A 21,132-nucleotide genomic window follows, 5' to 3' on the forward strand; every position below is an offset into this window, starting at 1 on the left:
GTCGTATACCCAGCAGGGTAGCAAGATCCTTAGCAGTCCAAAGCACATGGACCCAGGTTCAGACCCCAGAACCCTGATGACAGTTTACAGCCATTGCAAACTTCCAGAGGATATAAATAACATCTTTTTATAAAAAAAAAAAAAAAAAAAAAAGTGACCAGTCCTGGTGTCTGTGGTGTGCCATTTACTGTGCCAAGTACCTCATGGGAACCTTCTTGCTGGGTACACTAGTAAGGGCACATGTGATATAGTTCTCCGTGTACTTAGTGGAGCTGCAGTTTGATCCCAGGCAGGCTGAATACCAGAGCCTGAGCATGGCCGCCAGTCATCACAGACTGAGGGCAGGAATTTATTAGGGCTGTATCCATGGCCATGGTTATGATGGCTGTGGATTTGATGTGCTGAGGTTCGAATCCCACTTGAACCTTTTGTCTCCCTGTGATCTTCAGTGGGTGGCTTGCTGCTTTGAGCCTCAGAGCTCTACTCTGTAAAGTGGGGGAGATAATAGGTCGCTCTCCAGAAGTGCCATGTAGTGCCATGTAGAATCAGCACAGTATAAAAGCAGTTTGGTTGGAGAGAAACAGAAAGTAAGAGAAGGGAGAGATTGGTGGGGTTTGGGGGTGGAGACACCCTTGCTGTGTGGAGCTGGGAAGACTTGAGTACCGGATAGAGCAGGTCGTAGCTGAGGCCCCAGCTCAACAGAAGTGGAGGGTGGGTTTCTCCCACTTGTGACATCTGGTGCTGTCAAAAGGTGCTGTACTGCTTGGGGGTGGGAGGAGTTGTCACAGATCTGAGCCTGGAGTCAGCAGACCCAGGTGCAGAGCCCCTCTTCCTCTCCGTTTCTGTGGGCCATCTCAGATATCTTCCCTATTTCGAGGGCATTTTGTTTGAGTGTTGTTCCCTTGGTAGAAGATAGAGGCTTGAGCCCAGGGCTTCATGTCCTGTGCTCTGACAAGGATGTGGCAGTGAGGAATCAGGGAGCACTTAGGATGAAACATGACCACTGTGGCAGGAGAGTGCTACCTAGTGTAGCCCGCACCCCCATTCTCTCCCTCCCTCCCTGCAGAAGCTTTTCTCATCACTTTCCTGGGGTCTCCCTAATACTCCCCCTAGTATCCACCCACGCCCCCAGCCATCCTCAGGTGAAGACATGGAGAGTCAGAGACTCTGCAGCCCAGCCCACCCCCCAGCCCCCAGGAACAGGATGCGGCTTGAACAGCTGTTCTTTTACAAGGGTTCCTTGGCTGTGTTTAATCAAGATTGTCAAATATTGATTTAATCTCCAGGCCCAACAGATGTGATCCTAGCAGGTTTCAGTGGCAATTAGCTGGAATTAGCTTGCAAGTCAGGCTCCATGCTGACAGGACGCCATCTTCTGCCCAGGAGCCTAGCATGGCCACAGGGGCAAGCCTTACAGGGGACCCACTAAGTGTTTATCTGTGGGTGTGGCCCCTGTCCTGTAGCTTGCCAGTGAGCATGATGGCACCCACAGGCAGCCTGGAGCAGAGGCCATGTCCCCCAGCATGCAGTCAGCACAAAAAGCCCTTCCTCCTGTCTTTGAGACCTGGCTCTATCATACCCTCCCCCTTTCTAGGACATAGCTGTTGCTTCTGGGTGGGCCCCATTCCTAAACTCACATGCCAGGAAGCATAGCTTTCCAATTGTGCATTTCAGAGTCTCACTTACTTAAGAGAGTGGGACCGTGCCCAGATTGGAACAAGATGTTCAAGCCACATGTGTTTTGGGGGAGGTGTGACACCTTCCCTCACCCATCTGGTCCCACAGGTGCTCCGGGGGCTACCTCCCCTACCCCAGGCTCTGGGCCTGGGAACGAGGGCTTGCATGCTGCTTCTCTAATTCAGGAGGAGCCATAATGAGGCCGAATTTGGTTTGCTTAGTATATATTAACTACATCCCCGGGCAGGGAGCCCGCTGAGCCTTGACATATGCAGACCTAGGACTCTGCTCAGACTGAAGCCCTATCATATCTCCATTTACGGATGAGAAACTGAGGTATAGAAAGGCTGCTGTGTATACCCAAGGTCTAGCTAGTTTGGTGGCAGGCGGAATGGAGCTGGGTGGTCTCTGCTTCAGTCCTCGGTGCTACAGCTGCTGTGCAGGGGAAACCTCCAAGATCAGGTGGAGAGGATTCCCAAGGCATTGACTTCATTTGCTAGTTTGTTTTGTTTTTTTCCCTCTCTCTTTCTTTATGAGCGCATTAACCTATATGCAGTCAGCTATGCAAGAGAACAAAGTGATGATCAGAAGGGTGGTGTGGGTGTGCGAGCCTGTGAGTGAGCCCAGCCTCTGCACGGCCGGCCTGAGGACTCTGCCTGGGAGCAAGGCTGACACAGGGACTGCCCAACTCTAGAGCGAGTGAGCCTCCAGACTGGCCTCACCCGGCAGGTGCTGAGATCGCAGGAGTGCGACACCACACAGGAACCATCAGCTCTTAGGCACGGGGAACACCGGCCCCTCCCTCCCAGACTTGCCCTGTGGATTAAACAGGTTCATGCATAAAGCCCTTGCCATGTGCTTAGCGTGCCGGAAACACACATTCAGGCTGTAAGCACACATTCGGCAGACACTCTCATCTCAGCTTCAGGCTCCTGTGCATCCTGCATCTCTCCTCTGGTCTGTCTCACTTTTGCTACAAGTGCTTTATCCTTCCTGGATCAAGGAATTCACTCAGCCCGGGCCTCTGCTCCCGGGCATTGGGCCGTTTCGGCTCTTCTGTATTGACAGCAGCATGAACACCTGTGCACCTGCCTTGACATGCCATGGTATAAAAATAAAATAGAGTGCACACCAAGAATTTCAATATATAATTTTCATTCACTAGTCCTCTTTCCCCAAGGGAGAAGAATCATGCCTATTAAACACCCTTAGAAGCAGGGCAGGTCGCCAGGGCCAGGTTGAGTGCTGTAGATGCGCACTGCCCTTTTCAATTAGAAACATGAATCCTCTGGCGTCTTTGACACTGAGTACAAAACACAGGTTTTCGTGGTCAAGGCCAGGATCACTGGGGTGAGGTTAATGGTCTTTGCCTCAACACTTCCTAGTAAGATTTCCAATGTGTCCATCCATCTTGGCTCCTGAGGGTACTGTAACATGGCCTCTGTTATTGTTCACACTTTGTTGAGATCAGTCAATGCTTCACCTGGATCCACTAAGCTGTTGCTGTATTTCTAGAATCTGTGTCAGTCCTGTGTTCCCACAACACACTTTCTCTTTGGAGCGGAGCGGTCAAGGGTGAGAACCAGACTATCAGGGTTTGGATACTAGCTGTGCTACCTGCCAAGCCGCGGGTGGGAATTGGTCATGTCAACTGTCCTTGCCTGTGTATGAGATGGGCGTGTGGATGTCCCTGCTGTGTGGGGTTGTCAGTGCATACAGGTTAATGCATTCTAATCTGGAAGCCTGAAGCTGGCAGAGGATATCTGGCTTCGTCTTGCTATTAGCCCGTCATCTCTTCCCTTCCCCAAGAGCATGCAATGAGAGGTCCATGAGACCCTAGTCTTCCCAGCACCTCGTGGACTCAGTCGTCTGGAGCCCTGAGAGCCCCGTGGAGGTGACAGGAAGAAAACAGCAGGCCAGCAACAACTGGAGGTCAGAGGATGCAGGTGGACCAGGCTCTCAGCAGCTCTGCCCCCCCACCCCCCAGCATCTCCTGCAGAGGTCTCTGGAGCCATTTATTCCAGTAATTATACCACATATGACCCTCAGCAGTATCCGTCTCCGATGTTGTGGTTTGCATCTGAAGCACACTCCACAGAATTATTGTATATTTGAACGTTTGGTTCCCACCAAGTAGCGCCGTCTTGGGAGATGGTTGAAGCTCTTGGATATGGGGCTAGCTGGCAGATTTAGGGCCATGGGCTGAGCTTGAGGGGTTCAGCCCAGCCTCTGTTCCATCTGAGCTTTCTGCCATGATGCAGTGAACCCTCTCAATGCACAAGCCTGTCCTTCTCCCAAGTTGTTTTTCTTGGGTGCTCTATCACAGCGATAAGGGAAAGAGCCTGGGCTGCCCGGTACTTCCAGGTCATACTGCTGCTCAGCCTGTCACACATGCCCTCCTGACTCTGCTCTAGCCATGCCCGCTTAGCCCTGTGAGAAGCAGCGTATGCCTTCAGATGGATGCACTGTCTTTTGGCTTACTATCTGATTGCTCCCCCACCCCCCATGCTGGCTGCACACTGGAATCAGTTGCTCAGCCGGGAAGAGCAGGGCCTCACTCTGTAGGCCTGTCTGTCTGTCTGTCTTAGAACTCTGTGTAGACCAGCTGACCTTGCGCTCACATCCACCTGCTGCTGCACCACCACGCCCAGCCTAGCTAGAGAGCTTTTGGAAGATCCTCAGGGGCAGTGAGATGGCTTCAAGAGCAGCACTTGCGGCCAATCCTGATGACCTGACTTCAGTCCCCAGGACCCAAATAATAGGAGAAAAGTGACTCCTGCTGGTTGTCCTCTGGCCACCACACACCCACTGAGGCACTCACACACAGCTCTGAGTGCCAGAGTAGCTGGTCTGGAACTTCTTGGGCCAGACAGACACCTGCTTCTTCAGGAACCTCTCTTAGTGCCTCTAGTGTTCAGCAGGGGTGAAGACCACTGCCCTGGACAACCCTGCCCAGTGCCCTGTAAGGGTTTCCTAGCCGTCCTTCGACTCTGGCACACAGTGCTGCCGTGCTTTAGATCTAGAATGTTCCGTGAAGGCTCACATGCTAAAGGCTAGATTCTTAGCCTGTGCTTCTGTTGGAAGGTGGTATGACCTAGTGACAGGAACTTTGCTCATTGGAGGGCACATCCTTGCAAGGGGTGCTAGAGCCCTCCCCCTTCCCCTTCCCCTTCCCCTTCCCCTTCCCCTTCCCCTTCCCCTTCCCCTCTCCCTCTCTCTTCTCTTTCCCCCTCCCTTCCCCTCTCTCTTCTCTCTCCCCCTCCTCCCCTCCCTCCCTCCTTCCATTTCCCTTCGTGCTCGGTCAGTTCTGTCCCACCTGCACTCTCTGCTTTGATGTTTGGGCTGGTCACAAGCCCAGTGAACATAGCCAGACATCCATACAGTGGATCAGTGAGCCAGAACAACACTTGTATTATGTTGTTTATGGGGGTGCTGGGGGTTCTCACAGCACTGGGCAGCTGACAGTTTTCCCCCTCATCACGCAGATCACTGGCCTTATTCCTCAGTTGCAGCTCTCCTTTATCATGCATTTCCTTCCTTTATAAGGGTGACCACCCTGAGGAGTGACCCCACTTTCCCTGTCTCCCTGTCTCCTCTTTGTCCCACTCGGGGCTGTTTCCTCACACCTATAGCAATGGTGTAGAGGAAGTGATTAACAAATAAACAGTATCAAGTATAGGCTGGGAGCAGTGGTGGACTTCTGTAGAAATCCCAGCACTCGGGAGGCTGAGGCAGGAGGATCAGGAATTCAAGGTCAGCTTGGGCTCCAAGAGACTGTGTCTCAAAAAGGGGATGGAGGGATGCATTGATTAAGCTGGTGGGTTTCACATGTTCAGAGCTGGTACAGTAGATGCATCAGTCATGTGACTGGGACAGGTTGACTTAAGTGAACACATTTTAGTGCTTGTTCTGTTTGAGACAGAAACTCGCTGTGTAGCCAATCTAGCTTTAAACTCACAACCCTCCTGCCTCAGCCAGTGAAAGTACAAGGGCTAAGGTGACATCACTGAGCTCTGTCCTCTATCTAAGGACACTAGGGGAGTCTGAACTATAGCAAGAAAAACACCACGGCTGAAGCTGGCCATGCACGGAGAAGTCGCTGCAGCTGAGACCAGACCTCTGGGTCCAGGGAGAATTGGACTGCTGTGGAAGATTCCCTGAGCTGTAGTGGAGGACTGGAGAGAGAGGAGGAGGGAGGGCCTATAGGAAGACTGACATGGCCAGTCCCCAGCCTTAGCCATTGGGGGGTCGGTGGAGTGCCTCTCAACTCAGATGCAGCACAAGTAGGTAGGCAGCTGCCTTCTGTGTTGAGTTCTCTGGTGACCAGCCCCACTGGTATCAGTACTAGCTGTGTAACTTGGCCCATGTAGTGGAGTGTTGTTCCTGAGCAGGAGGTTTTAAGGGTCATGGCATATTTTAGCCACGCCTCTTTCCTCTGAACTTGGGCCATCAGCCCAGGCAAAGCTGCTTTGTGCTGAAAGCCAAGGTGATACAAGCAGAGCCATCTGCCAGCCCGTGACAGATCCCCCATATATGTGAGTGCCCTGCCACATATTTGGGGTTATTTGTTAATGCATCAAAGCTTAGCTCATCCTGATCATCCTGGGAAGGGACAGAGAGAGGAAGGGTTCCATCTGCAGTGTAAGCGAATTGCTCCCAGCGACATCATAATCAGCTGAACAACAAAATGGTTGGATCTAGTATTTGTCTCTCTCTTCCCACCGGGGAAAATGGAAGCTGCAGAGTCATGTTGCCTGTGGTTGCAGAAAAGGTTAGGGCTCAAGACCAAATCAGGGATAAAGGAGCTGGGCTCAGACATTGTGCCCTGGGCACATTGCTTCATCTGTCTGCTCCTGTCTGCTCATCTGTAAAATGGAGGTAGTAATGAAAGCTGCCTTGTGGAGTCGTGAGACTTAGCAAAAAGCAGTTAACAAACGACAGTGCTTAGAAAGGAACCTGGCCCACAGGGAGATGGCCGTCCCCACAGCTGGTGCTGCACATGTTACTTCTGTTCATGGACGTGTTTGTTCTAAGACTGAAACCTTTAGTGGTGAGAAGTGGCATGGGACCGACCGGCTTCATGCCCAGCTTGATGTAGAGTCTCAAATTATGATGAGCACCCTCGAATTCGAACCCTTAGCTTCCTTCGCTCATGGATAGTTCTCCTCTCATGGCCAAAAGAGAGCTGCAGTCTGCAGCTCTAGCATTCCGGGCAAAAACCTCACTGGTGTTAGTGGACCAGACTGGGTACATGGTTTGTGCTTGAGCAGAAGACAGAGCCACTGTGGGCAGGCAAGTGGCAGAGTCCCACAAAGGAAATCTGGCCTGCTCCTGGGGAAGAGAGTGGGACATACCACAGAGAATTGCGTGTGGGATGGTTTGTGTCTTCCCTCCTTCTCGGCCCTGAGCTTGCAGACACTACAGCTCCACGGAGGACCACCCTTCTGCTAGACTGCCCATAAGATTTGAAGGCCTCGCTGGAAACATTCACTCCCCTTGAGCCCCAGGACTTCATAAGTGCAGCCTGGAAACACGGGCTAACCACTGATTCTCTGCTCTTCTAACAGAGCCCCAAATCTCCACTGGCCCACAGGCAGGCAGGACAACCACAGTACTGTTCTGTCTCTCTCTGTGTTTCTTGCAACTAGGATGGCCAGGTGACCTCATTCTAGCCAATGATACTCTAGGAAAGTCTCCTATCTGTCTGAGTCTTGGGGGTTCAGTATGAAGCAAGGCCCACCAGCTCCTGACCATGAAACAACAAAAGCTGTAAGCCAGCAGCATGCTGTACCTGCAGCAGGAAAGAATAAGACACACCTAATGTCACAGCCCTTTTCTCTATAACCAGGGCTAGAGCCACCATCCCTGGGCTCCTACTTAGGAAATAATTACATCTTCATTGCCACCTTTGGATGGAGTCTGGTCACATGCTGTCTTAAGGTTTCATTGCTATGAAGAGACACCATGACCAAGGCAACTCTAGTAAAGGACAAAATTTGTCCCCAGGGGGCTGGCTTACAGTTTCAGAGGTTTAGTCCATTATCATCATGGCAGGAACCATGGCAGCATCCAGACTGACATAGTAGTGGAGATGAAGCCAAGAGTACTACGTGTTGATCAAGCAGGAGGCAAGGAGAGACTGTGTTTGCCACTGGGCATAGCTTAAGCATACGAGACTGCTTCCACAGTGGCACACTTCCTCCAGCAAGGCCACACCCTAACAGTGCTCCTCCCTATGGGCCAAGCATTCAAACACATGAGTCTGTGGGACCTATACCTATTCAAACCACCACATTCCACTCCCTGGCCCCCCATAGGCTTATAGCCATAACATAATGCAAAATGTATTTAGTCCAACTTCAAATTCCCCATAGTCTATCACTGTCTTAACAATTTTTTAAAGTCCAAAGTTCAAAGTCTCTTCTGAAATTCATGCAGTCCCTTAACTCTAGTCCCTTCTGAGATCAAACTCAAAAAACAGATCACATACCTCCACCATATAATGACATAGGATGTATATTACCATTCCAAAAGGCATCACAGTGAGGAAATACTGGACCAAAACAAACTGAAAACCAGCTGGGCAAACTCCAGACTCTGAATCTCCATGTCTGATATCAATGCACTCTGCAGATCTCCAACTTACACCTTTGCTGACTGCAACACCTCTCCCTCTCCCTCTCCCTCTCCCTCTCCCTCTCCCTCTCCCTCTCCCTCTCCCTCTCCCTCTCCCTCTCCCTCTCCCCCGCCCCCTCCCCGCCCCCTCCCCGCCCCTGTCCCTGTCCCTGTCCCTGCCCCTGCCCTCTCTCTCTCTCTGGCTGGTCCAACTCCTAGTTAGCAGCTCTCTTTCCCACTGCTCTGGCATCATCGCCAATATCTTGGGGCCTCCAAGGCAATCCAGGCTTCACCTTCACAGCTTCATGCAAAGACCTCTCTTGGTCTCCATGCAGGGACACTCCTGCCACACACCTGGCCTCAGCACCTTTTCTTAGTCATGGAGGGAGATTCCATAAATCCCTTTCTTCTATTCTTAATTCTAAAGCCAGAACTACGTGGCCAAAGCTGCCAAGTTCTGCTGCTTGCTGGGACTGGAACATGGCCTCCTTGTTAAATTACATCTTCACCAGCTTTCTGGTTTTGATGGTTTACTTCACTGCCTAAGCTTAGCTGTTCTGGAAGGTGCTCTATAAACCAGGCTGACCTTGAACCTAAGCCTCTGTCTCCTGAGTGCTGGAATTAAAGGTGTATGTACCACCATACCCAGACCTAAGCTTTTCTTTAATTTCCTTTCACAAAGTGGAAGCTTAGCTGGGTGAGATCTAGCCCTGAGGTTTCTATTAATTCTATTTCATATCCGTTAACACAGGATTTAGCTCCATTCTACTTCCTGGTGCCCCTTTAATCATTGAGCCATACATTTTATATGTTTCCTTGTTTATCTTGCTCCATTTCATCAAAACTCTCTTCATAAGGATGAACTACACAACAGAGTCTATACTAGGTTGTTTTGAGATTTCCTTTACTATTATAGTTAATCTAATCTCTTTATCTTAGCCTCTGGTAGACTCTTTGACAAGGGCAAAAAAGAGCCATATTCCTTACCAAACAATCACATGAATGATCTTTAGGCATAATACTAATTTCTCCTCTGAAACCTCTTTTTTTTTTTTTTTTTTTTTTTTTTCTTTTTTTCGAGACAGAGTTTCTCTGTGTAGCCCTGGCTATCCTGGAACTCACTCTGTAGTCCAGGCTGGCCTCAAATTCGAAAATCCGCCTGCCTCTGCCTCTGCCTCCTAAGTGCTGGGATTAAAGGCATGCGTCACCACTGCCCAGCTCCTCTGAAACCTCTTGAGCCAGGCCCCTGACAGTTCAGATCACCCTTAGCACCACTGCCTTCCATGTTCCTACTAGGATGGCCCATTGAGCCCTACTTAACGCATCCCACTGCTTTCTTATTCAAAGTCCCCAAATCTCTAATTCTCCAAACAAAAACATGGTCAGGCCTAACACAACAGTACCCCACTCCTGGTACCAATTTCTATCTTCGGGTTTTATGGCTGTAAAGAGACACCATAACCAAGGCAACTCTTGTAAAAGATAACATTTAATTGGGGCTAGCTTACAATTTCAGAGTTTTAGTCCATGATAGTTAAGACAAAAACCTTAACAGCATGCAGACCAACGTGGTGCTAGAAATGGAATCTACATCTTGATCTGGCAGGAAGCAAGAAGAGACTGTATGTCACATTGGGCATAGCTTGAGCATATGAGACCTCAGAACCTGTTCCCACACTGCCTCTGACAAGGTTATACCTCCTAATAATGCCGTTCCTATGGGCCAAGCATTCAAACTCCTGAGTCTTTGGGGCCATATCTATTCAAACCACCATCCTTTCCACCCAGTGGGTCCTACTGACTCTTAGCACTGCTTTTCTCTTCTGCCTTGGCTGACCCTGGGGCTGCCCAGCCTTTCCTCTACTCACACTTCCTCAGCTGCCTTCTTGGTATGTGGTCCCAGGATCCACAGAAGCTTGGTGATCTCAGTCAGACACAGTCAGTGAGGAGCTTACAGAACCTCTGAGAGGCCAGAGGAGCAAGCATGGGCAAGGACCAGGGGAGCTCCAGCCTGAGGGAACCAGAGTCCTCAGGAGAAGCTAAGCCAGTGTCCCTGCTACTCAGTGATACTCTGTAGGCCCAGGCATACTGTGGTTTGAGATGCACCACCTCTTCTACCCCAAATTCAGCAGACCCTACTCTGTAAGGGGCACAAAGTCTCTCCAAAGCTTCCTGGAAGAATGGGAGTACAAATGGAGGCCAGAATTCTTGGGACCAGAAATCAGCAGGGGATGTTTCCATTTGTAGCATCATATTGGCACTTAAACCTTAAAATAAAGAAAAGGAAGGTAGGTAGGCCTGGTGGAACACACCTATAATCCCAGTATTCCTGCAGTCCCAGGACTCCAGAGGTTACTCAGGCAGGAACATCACAAATTCAAGGCAAACCTGAGCTGCATATGAAAGCACGTCTTAAAAAAAAGAAGAGAAATGGAGGATGAAATGCAGGCCTGGTTGTGGCTAGGCAATTGCCTGCCTCTGTAGCACATGTGAGGCTCTGGGTGGAAGCAGAGGGTTCATTAACAGACAGGAAACACATGCTTGTGGTCCTGAAAGCAGACAGTGGTGTACCTTGAAGAGCCAAGCCTGCCTGCCCCTTCTTGTGATGCTAGGACCCACCAATGTCTCCCACTCACACGGGCGTAGGAAGCCATTTGTGAATTAGAGAAATAGGTGTGTTCTTAAGCATCGAGGGAAATGGGAAGCAGGGAAGATGGCTGTGGAGCGGGTGAGACAGGAAGAGCATCCGCAGAGCACTCAGGACCTTGTTTGGCTCCTCTCTGGGGCAAACCAACTCAACAGAAGACTCTTTGAGATGACAGACCAGGACCTGGGGCTGGATTAGATGACAGACCAGGACCTGGGGCGGAGATCATTGCAGGCTAATAAAGAGTTCCTGGGAACTCTGGTGGATATGAAGTGAGATTACGGTGGGTTCTTTTTTTTAAGACCTTGTCTACTGGGCTGGAGAGATGACTCAGCAGTTAAAAGCACTGACTGCTCTTCCAGAGGTCCTGAGTTCAATTCCCAGCATGCACATAGTGGCTCGCAACCACCTGTAATGGGACCTAATGTCTTCTTCTGGTGTGTCTGAAGACAGCTACAGTGTACTCACATAAAATAAATCTTTTTTTTTTTTTTTTTTGTAAAGACCTCATCTACTAGAGATATAAACTGTGAAGTATTTGTGGGTGAAATGGTCTCGTGGCTGGTATATAGCTAACTAAGTGCCAGAGCACTTGCCTGGCATGCACAGGCCTTGGGTTCGATCCCCAGGGCCACAGAAAACAATAGCTGGATGGAGAGATGAAACAGGAATGGCAAGGCACTAATGGCGCTGGAGCTGGTGTAGACCCATTGCTGTCCTTTCTCTGCTTTCCATGTGATCACTCTTGCTAGGCACAGTGCTCTCCTCCTATCATCCCAGCACTCAGTCGGAAGGAAGAGGCAGAGAATCTCTGCAAGTTCAAAACTACATAACAGGACCTTGTCTGAGAAAGGAAGGAAGGAGCGAGCAGGCAGATAGACTCCATAATAATGAGTCTGCAAATGTAAACCTGCCTTCCCCTTCAGAAAAAGCCACATTCCCTGCCTCTGGGCAATAGAGTGCACTGTTCACACCTCACGTCTTCCTTCTCTCCTCTTGCAGCATGGCTGGGAAGATGTCTCCACCACCCACAGCCCATGGCCTGCAGCTTCTGCTCTCTCTGCCCCACTGAGCCACCGCATCTGGAGCCCTCTGGATGACACCTGCCTCCTGAGGCTGCAACTGTGCCGCTGTCCACAGCGATGGTGAAGAACTGGACTCTACAGGCTCACAACCTTCAAGTGCACTTTCGAGGGCCAGCACCCTTTGCCCCAGGACTGGCGGGCCTGAACAATGGTTGAAAGCCAGGGGACCCCATAGAGTTGTACCTCAGCTTCCAGGGGCAGCAACACTCCCGCGCCCGAGGACTATGACCACCTATCGGCCTCTTCCTAATGATGGTGTGGACCTGGCAGCCAGCTGTGGGGCCAGGAGCACCGATATCCTCCCTGGGCCCCACCCTGGGGACTACACTCCCATGGGATTCTGGGCCCAGAATGGCAGCATGTCCCAGCCTCTTGGTGAGAGCCCAGCTACTGCCACTACCCGCCCTAGCCCCACCACCCCCGCCATGCCCAAGATGGGAGTGCGTGCCAGAGTGGCTGACTGGCCACCCAAGCGAGATGCCCTGAGAGAACAGAGCAATCCCAGCCCCTCACAAGACACAGATGGTGTGAAGACCACCAAAGTAGCCCACTCCATGAGGACCCTACAGAATGGACAGCTCCCCTCCAGCACCCCGGCTCCCTCAGGATCCAGAGCCTTCCATCGACTGTCCAGGAGAAGGTCCAAAGATGTAGAATTCCAGGACGGGTGGCCCCGGTCCCCTGGCCGGGCCTTCCTCCCTCTGCGACATCGGAGCAGCAGCGAGATCACCCTCAGTGAGTGTGATGTAGAGGAACCAGGAGACCCACGGGGGACCCGGCACCCAGGGGTGCTGCCCCTCTTCCGAGAGTATGGCAGCACGTCCTCCATCGATGTGCAGGGTGTACCAGAGCAGAGTTTCTTTGACATCCTCAATGAGTTCCGCAGCGAGCAGCCAGAGGCTCGGGGCTCCCAGAACCTCAGGGAGCTCCTGCAGGTGGATCCCGGCGCCCTCTCAGGGGGCAGCTGTGGCACCAAGGGAGACCCCCGCAATGGCCAGCCCACCAAAGATAGTCTCCAGAGTCTACAGCCTCTCAAAGAGAAGGAGAAGAGCCGGAAGAAACCCGTGCGGGGCCTGGGCAGTGGGGACACTGTAGACTCATCCATCTTCAGGAAACTGAGGAGCAGTAAGCCCGAGGGGGAAGTGGGGCGGCCTCTGGGAGAGACTGAGGAAAGTCGAAGCCCCCCAGAAGCCAGCAGACCATGGGTCTGCCAAAAGAGCTTTGCCCATTTTGATGTGCAGAGCATGCTGTTTGACCTCAACGAGGCAGCTGCCAACAGGGTGTCCGTGGCCCAGAGGCGCAACACCACCACTGGGGCCTCAGCGGCCTCAGCAGCCTCAGCCATGGTGACGCTCACAGCATCACGAGCCCACAGCCTGGGGACTCTGGACCCAGCCTTCACCAGCACGGAGGATTTGAACTGCAAAGAGAACCTGGAGCAGGACCTGGGGGACGACAATAGCAACGACCTGCTACTTAGCTGCCCGCACTTCCGCAATGAGATCGGCGGGGAGCGAGAGCGCAACGTCAGCTTCTCCCGGGCCTCCGTGGGTTCCCTGGGGGGCAGCAGCGAGGCCCACATGGCTGAGCCCACCCTGAGCACCCACCGTACAAATGCCAGCATCTCGGTGCTGGAGGTGCCCAAGGAGCAGCAGAGGACACAGAGCCGGCCCAGGCAGTACAGCATCGAGCACGTAGACCTGGGCGCTCGCTACTACCAGGACTACTTTGTGGGCAAAGGTGATGAGTGGCGGGGGGGGGGGGGGGGGGGGGCGGGGAGGGCACAGCTTGTCTTTGAAGCACACCCACTGCTTATATCCATCTGACCCCATCTCATTACTAGAGGTGCCTGGGAGGACAGAGGAAGCTACAACCTGGCACTCAGCCCTAGTTTCAGGCCCCAGTGCCACCAAACAAATAAATGATTCTTGTCAAATGTAGCAGATGCCAGCTAGGTCCTCCACAGGGCTCAGAGTGGCATCTGGGGTTAGACAGACCATGGGTTGGAGTGTCTGTCTGATAGCTTGTCGACTTTGTGACATATTTCACCCTGAGATTGATCTCATGGGGCACAGGGTTGATTGTGGTGTGTCCCGTACCCCACCCAGAATGGCGCTGAGATGAACAGTGAAGGGGTGGAGTAGTTGGTCCAGATCCCAGCAAATAGGATGGAGGCTGTGAGGCTCCCAAGATGAAAGGTGCTTAAGGGATGAAAGGGCTGTTTCATGTTGGTTTTTAAAACTCACCAAAAAGCAAGATACAGTAGCGTGCATCCTTAATTCCAGCACTCAGGAGGTCAAGGCTGCCGGATCTTCAGTTGGAGGTAGACTGGAGCTACATAGTAAGACCCTGCCTCAAAAAGGAAAGAAAGCAGAGGAGTGGGGGGCAGATAGTCCTATCCTGCCAGGCATGGTGATGCACAGGTGAATCCCAGTATTAAGGCTGAGGCAGGAGGATTTCTAGTGTGAGGTCAGGTTAGTCTACAACATAAGCCCCTTCAAAGGCAACCCAGAATAATATAGTATGACCTTGTCTATTTCCCAGATTTTTTTAAAGTAACCTTTCTAAGTTGACTTCTCTGTAGCCTCAGGGGCTTATGATCAGTTTAATAGTTATTGAGCACTGACCATCTATCTACTGGGATTTCTGAGATACTGGACGTTGTATGTAGGTAGAAAAACTAACAGCAACTTGGCAGCGTCTTGAGTAAACTTCCACCTGTGGAGTACCGTGAACAGGGCTGTTCTCATTAGTTTGCAAATATTATTTTGGGTTAGCCTTAGATTCTCACAGGAACATCTGAAAACAAGGACAGTCAGTTAGATATACTAATGCCAGGGTGAGGACAAGAAGGACATACCTACTGTGGTTTTGAATCATTGACGATAGCAACATGAAGACATTGAACCAGAATCTTGCAGGCTGCCGGCAGGGTGCTGCCACAATCTTAACAACAACACCAACAACAAAACAGTAGGGTTGGATATCGGAAAGAACTGTTTCCTGGTAGACTTCTCAGTGGCTTGGCTAGGAAAAAGGGGGAGAGCAGAAACCTTATTTAAGGGGAGAGCAGTGGCTTATTTATGACTGTTACCCTAAGCATCTCCATTATTTGGGTCTGTAGAAGCGTGGTCAGATACAGGCATGACTTAGGGATCTGTGTCAGGGCCCTGAACACCTCTGAGGTCCTTAGCTACTAATGGCCAGCTTTTAAGCCACATGCTCGCTGTGTGCCAGCCTGGTGCTGTGCTAACTCAGTTAATCCACACATTGCTGAGTTAAGCACATTTGACTGCTAAGAATCTCATCATGTGTCCTAGCTGGGGCCATATATCTAATCTCAACCCAGAATTTGTGTTGGCAGGAGACTCCCTGGGCTCAGAGCTTAACTGCTCCACAACAGCTAATGGGAGCTAAACCAGGCAAGCCGTTAACAGAGCCAGGATTAATCTCAGTGGCCCTGGGCCAGTGACCCACTGCTGTGTATACTATGCCAAGCTTTTCATCATTGTGGTCTCACTCTCACACAACAGTTCTGAATTGTGGGCAGCCTCTGAGTCCCTGTCCCTCAGATGAGAATACTGAGGCTCAGAAAGGGCCTGTGACTTTCCTGGTGCAGAAAAGCCCGGCTTTGACCAAACTTCAGGGTTTCTCTTTTGACCTTTGATTGGTGAGTTTTGTGTGAGACTGCCTCATCCCCCTCCCCTCACACCGTGGACAGGCTGCCATGGGCTGTGCCCTCTCCTTCCTGACATCTGACTGTGCCTCCCTGCTCTCCCTTTTCAGAGCATGCCAATTACTTTGGCGTGGATGAAAAGCTGGGGCCGGTGGCCGTGAGCATCAAGCGGGAGAAGCTGGAGGATCATAAGGACCACGGACCTCAGTACCAGTACAGGATCATCTTCCGGACTCGTGAGGTATGGCCCGATGCCAGGATGCCTGCTGGGTAAACAGGAGCCGTAAACCCTTCCCGCTTCTTCCCGCTTCCATATCTGGTTCTACCAGGTTCCGGGCCAAACTTTCTTGCCACGTCTCTTAAGAGGTGGTGTACTGAGATTCTGTGAGTCTGTCCATTTTACAGAGGGGAAAACCGATACTCAGAAATCACGTAAGTTGTGGCAAATAAGCCAGGCCAGGATCTGAGCCTAGCAGGTGACTTCAAAGCTCAGGATCACCAAATCTATTTTCAAGACTCAGGTGTTATGTCATTTCAGGACTCAGGTATTGAGGAAGACGTCAAGCCTCGGTCCAGGCAGACCTGGGGCATGGCAACAGGCCCCGCCCTGCTAAGCAGCTTCCACCTCTACCAGCCAGCCTGCTCTGTTCTCAGCTTCTCAGCTAGGAACCCCACTGTCCTGCCCGGCAGTACTTGGAGTAAAGCTTAGCTCCAGCAACAGAGGAGGAAGGCATATTGCTGTCCCTCCGCAACAACACAAGTGACTTGTAACAGCATGTGTTTCTGACTTAAAAGCCGGCGGCTTCAAGTCACAGAGATTCACTGGTGTCTGTCACTATAGGTCAGGGGTGGAACCTGCTACGGGCACAGACTGACTGCAGAGCCTGACATGTCTGCTCAGCCTGGTTGGCTCTGCCTCCCTTCTCTTCTGTCACCAGCGAGCTGTCTTCAGTGCAGGCCGTCCAGGTCCTGATAGCTTTCCATACAGAAGGCTGAGTCACTTCTCCCGGATCCCTGATTGGTTCTTCCTGGATCCCACACCCTGGGCCAGGCGCGGGCAGGGGTGATAGCGGGTGAGAAAGATAGGCAGCGAGATCTAGGACACAATCCACCTCGGGCTACAGCCGCCGCCCTCGCACTGGAACCGACAGGTCCATGGGTGTAGCTGCTCTTTTGCTACTTTGGGTTCTTTTTCTCACCCTTTATCAATGCCGGCCGGCTTCACCCCCATCACTAGATAGAGCAGGGAAGAGAGGGGAGAGTCAGGAGATGCCTGGAAACCCAATTTCTTTCCTTTTGTTTCCTCTTTGAGCATGACTACTGACAAGCCATAGCTACCGCCCCACCCCCCAACGACTAACAACCACCAACCACCTATAGGGGCCCTATCACTTAAATACCCTCTGAAAAGTCCCCAGAATTCCAGACATCACACAGTCGCAGAACTATCTGCTGCTGGCAAAACCATGCCTCTTCTAGAGCAGGAGGCAAATCACAGTCACTGCTGCAGACAGTCTGAAGCAGCCCCACATCCTTATACCTGGGATTAAAACTGAAGCGCATTCCTATATTTCTGTGCTTTTTAAAGTAACCAAAATTCTAGAACTCTGAAAAATGTTATTACACGGAGGAGCCACTCTCCCAAGGAGGTCCTCAGCAGGGATGGTGTAGAGTGTTTTTGTTTTGTTCTTGAGAGCATGTGTCATGTAGCCTAAGCTGGCCTCCCACTCACTCTATCTGAACCTGGCCTTGAGCTCCTGCTCCTCCTGACCACCTGATCCTCCCGCCTCCACTTTCTGAGCACTGAGATTTGGGGCATGCACTGCCATATCCAACAGAAGGGAGGTTTTAGCTGTGTTGCTCCCGGACTCTGAGCCTGACCCTCAGCTGTACAAAGCAAGTTAGCAACAATGGCAAAGTGCTGGCACTGCCTGAACAAGCCACGTAAAGGCGGCATTTCTAGAAGGGCAGATGCCAGCTGATATAGGCCCACACACCGGGGATCCCTGTATGCCAGGCCAAGGCCTGCACACTGGCATAAAAACCCAGCAGGATACCTATGCCATGGACTTTGATCCTGGCAGGCAGATGAAGACAGTCACCCCACCCACCAGAGGCTCTCAACTGGATGACACGAGGCTCTGTGTCAGTTGGGAATAGTGGGCCCCAAAATGACATGCCCAGACTACAGATGGTCTCTACCCCGTGTCTTAGCCTTTCCTTCTGCTCAGCTTTCTGGCCAGTTGATCACCGTGGCAGAATGTGAGGTGAAGTTCACCCAGCTTCAGAGCACTTGAGGACACGTGAGCAAATGCTGGTGAAGTGGCAAGCCTGTGCATGTTCGTGAGAAGTGCAGATTCTCACCGCAGCAATGGCGGCCACGCTCTGCCTTCGCCTAGGCTGGCTCATGTCAGCCTCGTAGTTTCACCAGCCCCACTGTTGTCCTCATGACAGAGCGGCAGATTGAGAGCAGTCAGGACCCTCCAGTAGGAGGTGGGGCCATGTAGCTCTCTGTCCATCTTCCTCTGGCCACCCCACTCAGCTGCCTCCGGCAGTCACTTGGCTCAGGTCAGCCTCCCCCTCCTCTACATCTGGCCTGTTCCTGATAAAGGAATTCAGACTTACATATGCATGCAGTGCCCATAGAGGTCACAGAAGACATTGAAGCCCCAGGGACTGAGGTTATAAATGGTTGTGACCTACCTTGTGGATTCTAGGAGCGGCACATAAGGCTCTGTAAGTGCTTCTTTATTCTTTCTTTCTGTCTGTCTGTCTGCCTGTCTGTCTTTCTGTCTATCTATCTGGACAGGTTCTCACTATGTAGCTCTGGCTGTTTAGCACTGCTGCACTCAGAAATCTGAAGCAGGTGGATTGCCGTCAGTTCAAGCCCAGCCTGAGCTTCAGCACACATGCACATGCATGTATGAGCGCGCACACACACACTCTCACTCACACACACACACACAGAGAGAGAGAGAGAGAGAGAGAGAGAGAGAGAGAGAGAGAGAGAGAGGCAAAGACAGACCATGCAAACCTTTGTCCACCCTCACCTACAGACCACATGCAGCCCTCGCCCCTGCAGAGGCTGCCCTGTGAGGTCCTCAGGCCTGACCTTCCATCATCTGGAGTTGGAGGAGAAGCGGTGGCTTCAGAGTCTGCCTCACCTCAGTTCCCATCGCGGAGGCAGGGCAGACAGTCACACAACCCACATTTTGTATGAGTGCCCTAGAGCCTTCACTAAAGTCGAAACACACGTTGCTACGGGGCAGTCACTGCAGTGTGTCAGGTTCGTTGCCCCAACGGTTTCTCTCAGCTCTTACCACAGAGGTCCCATTGTCACCTCATCCCTCAGTGTCCACAGATGAGGACACTGGAGCCAAAGCCAAGCTCTCCTGCTCCTATCCAGTCCCTCCTCCAGGGTCTTTTGGGCTGAGTTAGGATCTCACAGCCCCCGGCTGCCTGTCCAATGCTGTCCTTCACTTCCCCATGACTTGGACAGGTTCCTTGTGTTTCTGTTTCTAACTGTATAAATCAGGCTTGGAGCTGTGAGCTGAGTCCTAGTGAGGTGGGGACAGGGCCTTACCCTGAGGCGGGAAGTGGCCGTAAAGCCTTCAGGGCAGGAAGAGCTCTGAGTGCCAGATCCCACCATCCTACTGACAGTCCATCATATCTGTAACTCTTGCAGGAGGCTGGGGCCATGGTGGGGAACAGACAGGGCTCCATCTTGCAGTCACACACACGCCTCTGGCCCTACAAACCAGAGCATGGCACCCAGCTGCTTCCCAAGCCAGCGGGCCGGCCTGCCCTAGATGGCCACCCCTAGCCGCCAAGCAGACAGGCGCCAGTGGGTCCATGGTGCTCAGCAGATGGCATGTGAGTGTTGGCAGAGCCAAGCTTCCCACTGAGGCAGGAGCAGACTTGGGGTTGGGCTTGGGCACCACACGCCTGAGCACTGGCTGCCCCATGCCAGTGACTGCTCAGATGACACATGGGGTCCCCTAGCCAGCCTCTGACCATCTGGCCCAGTGCACTCCTAAAGCCTGGCAAGTAGGAGTCCTTGACAGACTGCCCAAGGCTGGTGTGGAACTCACAGTCCCACCCCTTAGCCTCCCAGGTACTGGCACTGTAGGCACACAGTAGGATGCTTAGGAGTTTGGGTTTTTACTTTTTGCGTGTGGATGGATAGATGGATGGATGGATGGATGGATGGATGGATGGATGGATGGATGGAATAGCTAATCCATACAGAAGTGTGCAAAGTAAAGGGGAAGGTCTTACAAAGTGTCTGTTGTGGGCAGGGTATCTGTGTTCAGTCGGCACATCTGATTTCCTGTGTGTGCCTCCCCATATCTCTGATTTGTCCTGATAAGGAGTGGGAGGGAGACCACAGCCTTCTCCTATTTGGCCCTCCCAGCTCTCACAGTATTTCAGATACAGTGGCGAGCTCTGTGTGAGCTTCCTTACTGGATCCTTCAGCTGGCCCAGGTTGGCCTGAACTCCTAGTCCAATTCGGCTTCCAGAGTATTTGAACTGCAGGTGTGTATAGCCACACCTGGCCAACGTTGCATTCTTCCTCCCATTTTGTCAACGAGGAAATGAGATGAGTCTCTAAAGTAGAAATATTGAAAGTTTGAGGCCAGCCAGGACTGGACGTAGCAAAAACTCTGTACCAGTAAAAAATCTACCTAGGTCCAATGTGGTGGGGCACACTTGTAATCCTGCAGCTTGGGAGGTGTGTGAGTTGGAGTCCAGACTGCGCTCCATGAAGCAGTTTCAAAAACTAAGAAGGAAAGGAGGGAAGAAATGAGGGATGTAGTGAGAAATATAGCAGTTTGCTCAGGGTTGCTGAGCTAGGGAGAAGGTGAAGCTGGGAATCAGGGACACAGGCTGAGAGTGCCAAGCACCCTCCCTCAAGTCCCTTAAGAGGACCTGCCACCCAGCACGAAGAGCAGCCAACATGCATACAGCTCTGTCGTGGGCCTGACTCTCACAGATAGGCCCCCTCTGCTTATGTAGCATGGTGTCCCTTTTACAGCTCACTTAGTCTGTCACCATCAGTAAAGGGATACCAGATGTCAGAGGGCTCACAGCAGATCTGACTCGGCGGCTATGGAGAGAATGGGCTGGCAGTGGGACAAGGGCGGGGAGAAGGGGCAGCTGTGCCAGCGGGAAGTGACAGAGGAGCAAGGCAGGGAGGAGCAAGGCAGCTTCTCATGACCTGTCAGTGCCCTGCTTCTCCTCGCCCTGCCAGGAGGAGAACCCGGGCCTTTGGCAAGGGCAGCAGCAGGCAGCACTGAGGGTCAGGTGCAACCGCAGGACTCTGGAGGAGGTCTCTTGGTCCACCCTGGCTCCCGGCCCCAGCAGAGTGCTGTGGAGCAGCAGCAGTACGATATAAAGATGCTGGTCCTGTGGGTGTATTAGGGAAACCCACA

The 21,132-nt window shown here is 52.0% G+C and overlaps 1 protein-coding gene across 4 annotated transcripts in view; it reads left to right on the forward strand.

Annotated features, from left to right (window-relative positions):
• Nucleotides 1-21,132, forward strand: part of Sipa1l3 (signal induced proliferation associated 1 like 3) — a 198,059-nt gene that overhangs the window by 106,906 nt on the left and 70,021 nt on the right. For all 4 annotated transcript variants that reach the window (XM_085841952.1, XM_085841955.1, XM_085841954.1 and 1 more), the window contains 2 exons: nucleotides 11,942-13,764; nucleotides 15,811-15,941. In XM_085841952.1, coding sequence (XP_085698078.1) covers nucleotides 12,249-13,764; nucleotides 15,811-15,941 — 1,647 coding nt within the window. In that variant the 5' untranslated portion in view covers nucleotides 11,942-12,248. The remainder of the gene's footprint in view (nucleotides 1-11,941; nucleotides 13,765-15,810; nucleotides 15,942-21,132) is intronic.

This window comes from Mus caroli, unplaced genomic scaffold (genome assembly GCF_978045245.1).
Source record: "Mus caroli unplaced genomic scaffold, Mus_caroli_1 scaffold_8, whole genome shotgun sequence".
Lineage (NCBI taxonomy): Eukaryota > Metazoa > Chordata > Mammalia > Rodentia > Muridae > Mus > Mus caroli.